The 2,077-nt window shown below is 35.3% G+C and overlaps 1 protein-coding gene across 1 annotated transcript; it reads left to right on the forward strand.

Moving 5' to 3' along the window:
- The first annotated feature begins 22 nt into the window (after positions 1–22).
- On the forward strand, positions 23–1,584 carry LOC107736656 (protein CLEC16A-like). Its single transcript, XM_016548029.1, has 3 exons — positions 23–151; positions 279–412; positions 507–1,584. The coding sequence occupies exons 1-3, from the start codon at positions 27–29 to the stop codon at positions 695–697; spliced, it is 450 nt and encodes a 149-aa protein (XP_016403515.1). The 5' UTR covers positions 23–26; the 3' UTR covers positions 698–1,584.
- The last annotated feature ends 493 nt before the right edge of the window (positions 1,585–2,077 follow it).

A 2,077-nucleotide genomic window follows, 5' to 3' on the forward strand; every position in this document is an offset into this window, starting at 1 on the left:
TTTTTTTTTTTTTTTTTTTTAGGTACATGTACCACGTCCTAACAAAGAACACAACAGTGACTGATCACAACAGAAATCTGCTGGTGGAAACTATTCGCTCTATTACTGAGATTCTTATCTGGGGTGATCAGAATGACAGCTCTGTCTTTGAGTGAGTTTCACCTTCAATTTTGACAGTATTTCCACATGTTAGATTTGCAATAAAATGACAGCGTAGGCCTATCTGAAAATGCTAAACCATGTTTTTAATGACCAAAAACATCATTCTCTCTCCGTAGCTTCTTTTTGGAGAAGAACATGTTTGCATTTTTCCTCAACATACTACGGCAGAAATCCGGACGGTATGTGTGTGTCCAGCTTCTGCAAACGCTCAACATCCTTTTCGAGAACATCAGTCATGAGACTTCTCTCTGTGAGTAAACCCCTGGATAAAGTTCAAATTTGATGTTTTTAAATTTTATGTTTATGTCCTGAACATAAAATATGTTGTTATTTTCCTTTTCTAGATTATTTGCTGTCCAATAATCACGTTAATTCTATCATTGTACATAAATTTGACTTCTCTGATGAGGAAATTATGGCCTACTATATCTCCTTTTTGAAAACGTTGTCTCTGAAACTCAACAACCACACAGTGCACTTCTTCTACAACGAGGTAAGGTGCATTTACTGGGGCAACTGTCATTTTATCAAATGACGGGTTTATAGACTGAAAGCAGAAGGGGGCTTTTATTTGTGGGCTCAGATGCATTCTGTGTGTAACAGACCATAGCGCACTTCCAGGAAGAGCTAACAGCCCACTGTGACTTGTAAAACCATGTTTCCTGTGTTTTCATGCAACTTGAGCAGTTATTTTCTTTCACTTTGGACAAATGCAGTCCAGCTGTAAATTTACAACTGTTTTATGTGGATTGGAAGGTGACGGAAATGTTTGGGGGCTCCTTTGTATAGGGGGAAGTTATTGGTGTACTGTAAATGGTTGTGTTTAACCGTCATGTGTTCTTTATTCTGTGGCACCTTTGATGCTGTTAATCATTGGTGTCAGGAATAGAGAGGGCCTGCATGGAAGGATTTGCTCTATGAGAGATCTGATGCTGCACTGATTGACGTTGTCTTAATGTAAAATGTAAACCAGTGCATATTAAGACAAGCCTTTTACAGAAATATACTAAAACTATAGTTTAATCTGTTAAAGACTTATGAAGCTTATGACATCAGCTTTTCCCTTTAGAATAAATGAGTTTTATAGACACAGTAACAAATGAAATGTTGGGAGTGACAACAGCATTGTTTGAGGAGTCACATGAACTCTGTTGAACTCATTATGGTTGTTACAGTGATAACCATAGCAACATTTTGGCATCTTGTGGTAAACAAAAAACATTTTGGGGTTTAACTAGTATTCCTGACCAAATTAATATTAGCAAATGTAGACATATAATTAGTTAAAGAATGATCTGAATCTTCTATCACAACATAAATAATTTTATATCACCGAATGAAGGAGTGAAATGCATGAAAGTCTGGCATCAGTATTAAAATAGCCACACCTTATGTAACACTTTGGTTAAAAACAGTAAACATTATAAAATAATATTTAAATATTATTAAAAAAAATATATATATATATATATTAATCAAAGAATCCTGAAAAAAATGAATCATGGTTTCCACAAAAATATTAATTGATGATAGTAAGAAATGTTTCTTGAGCACCAAATTAGCATATTACAATGATCTCTGAAGAACTGTGCGACACTGAAGCCTGAAGGAATAAATTGAATTTTAAAATGTATTAAAATAAACAGTGTTGGGCAGTAACGCATTACTTGGTAACGCGTTACTGTAATTTGTTTACTTTTTTAGTAATGGAGTAATTTAACGCCTTATAATTTTCAAAATAGTAATTAGTATAGTTATAGTTATAGAGCCGAGGTCTCTGTACGTTACTGCCGCATTACATTGCTGGCAGAATGCAGTGTTTTACAGTCTAGAGATTGTAAAAAAGGATGTAGCACACGCACTGTCCAGCCAAGTGCCAGTGGATTAGAGACCTGCTCCCGCGAGACCTGACGCA

This window comes from Sinocyclocheilus rhinocerous, unplaced genomic scaffold (assembly GCF_001515625.1).
Source record: "Sinocyclocheilus rhinocerous isolate Xijiao unplaced genomic scaffold, SAMN03320098_v1.1 C36864425, whole genome shotgun sequence".
In the NCBI taxonomy this organism is placed as follows: Eukaryota; Metazoa; Chordata; class Actinopteri; order Cypriniformes; family Cyprinidae; genus Sinocyclocheilus; species Sinocyclocheilus rhinocerous.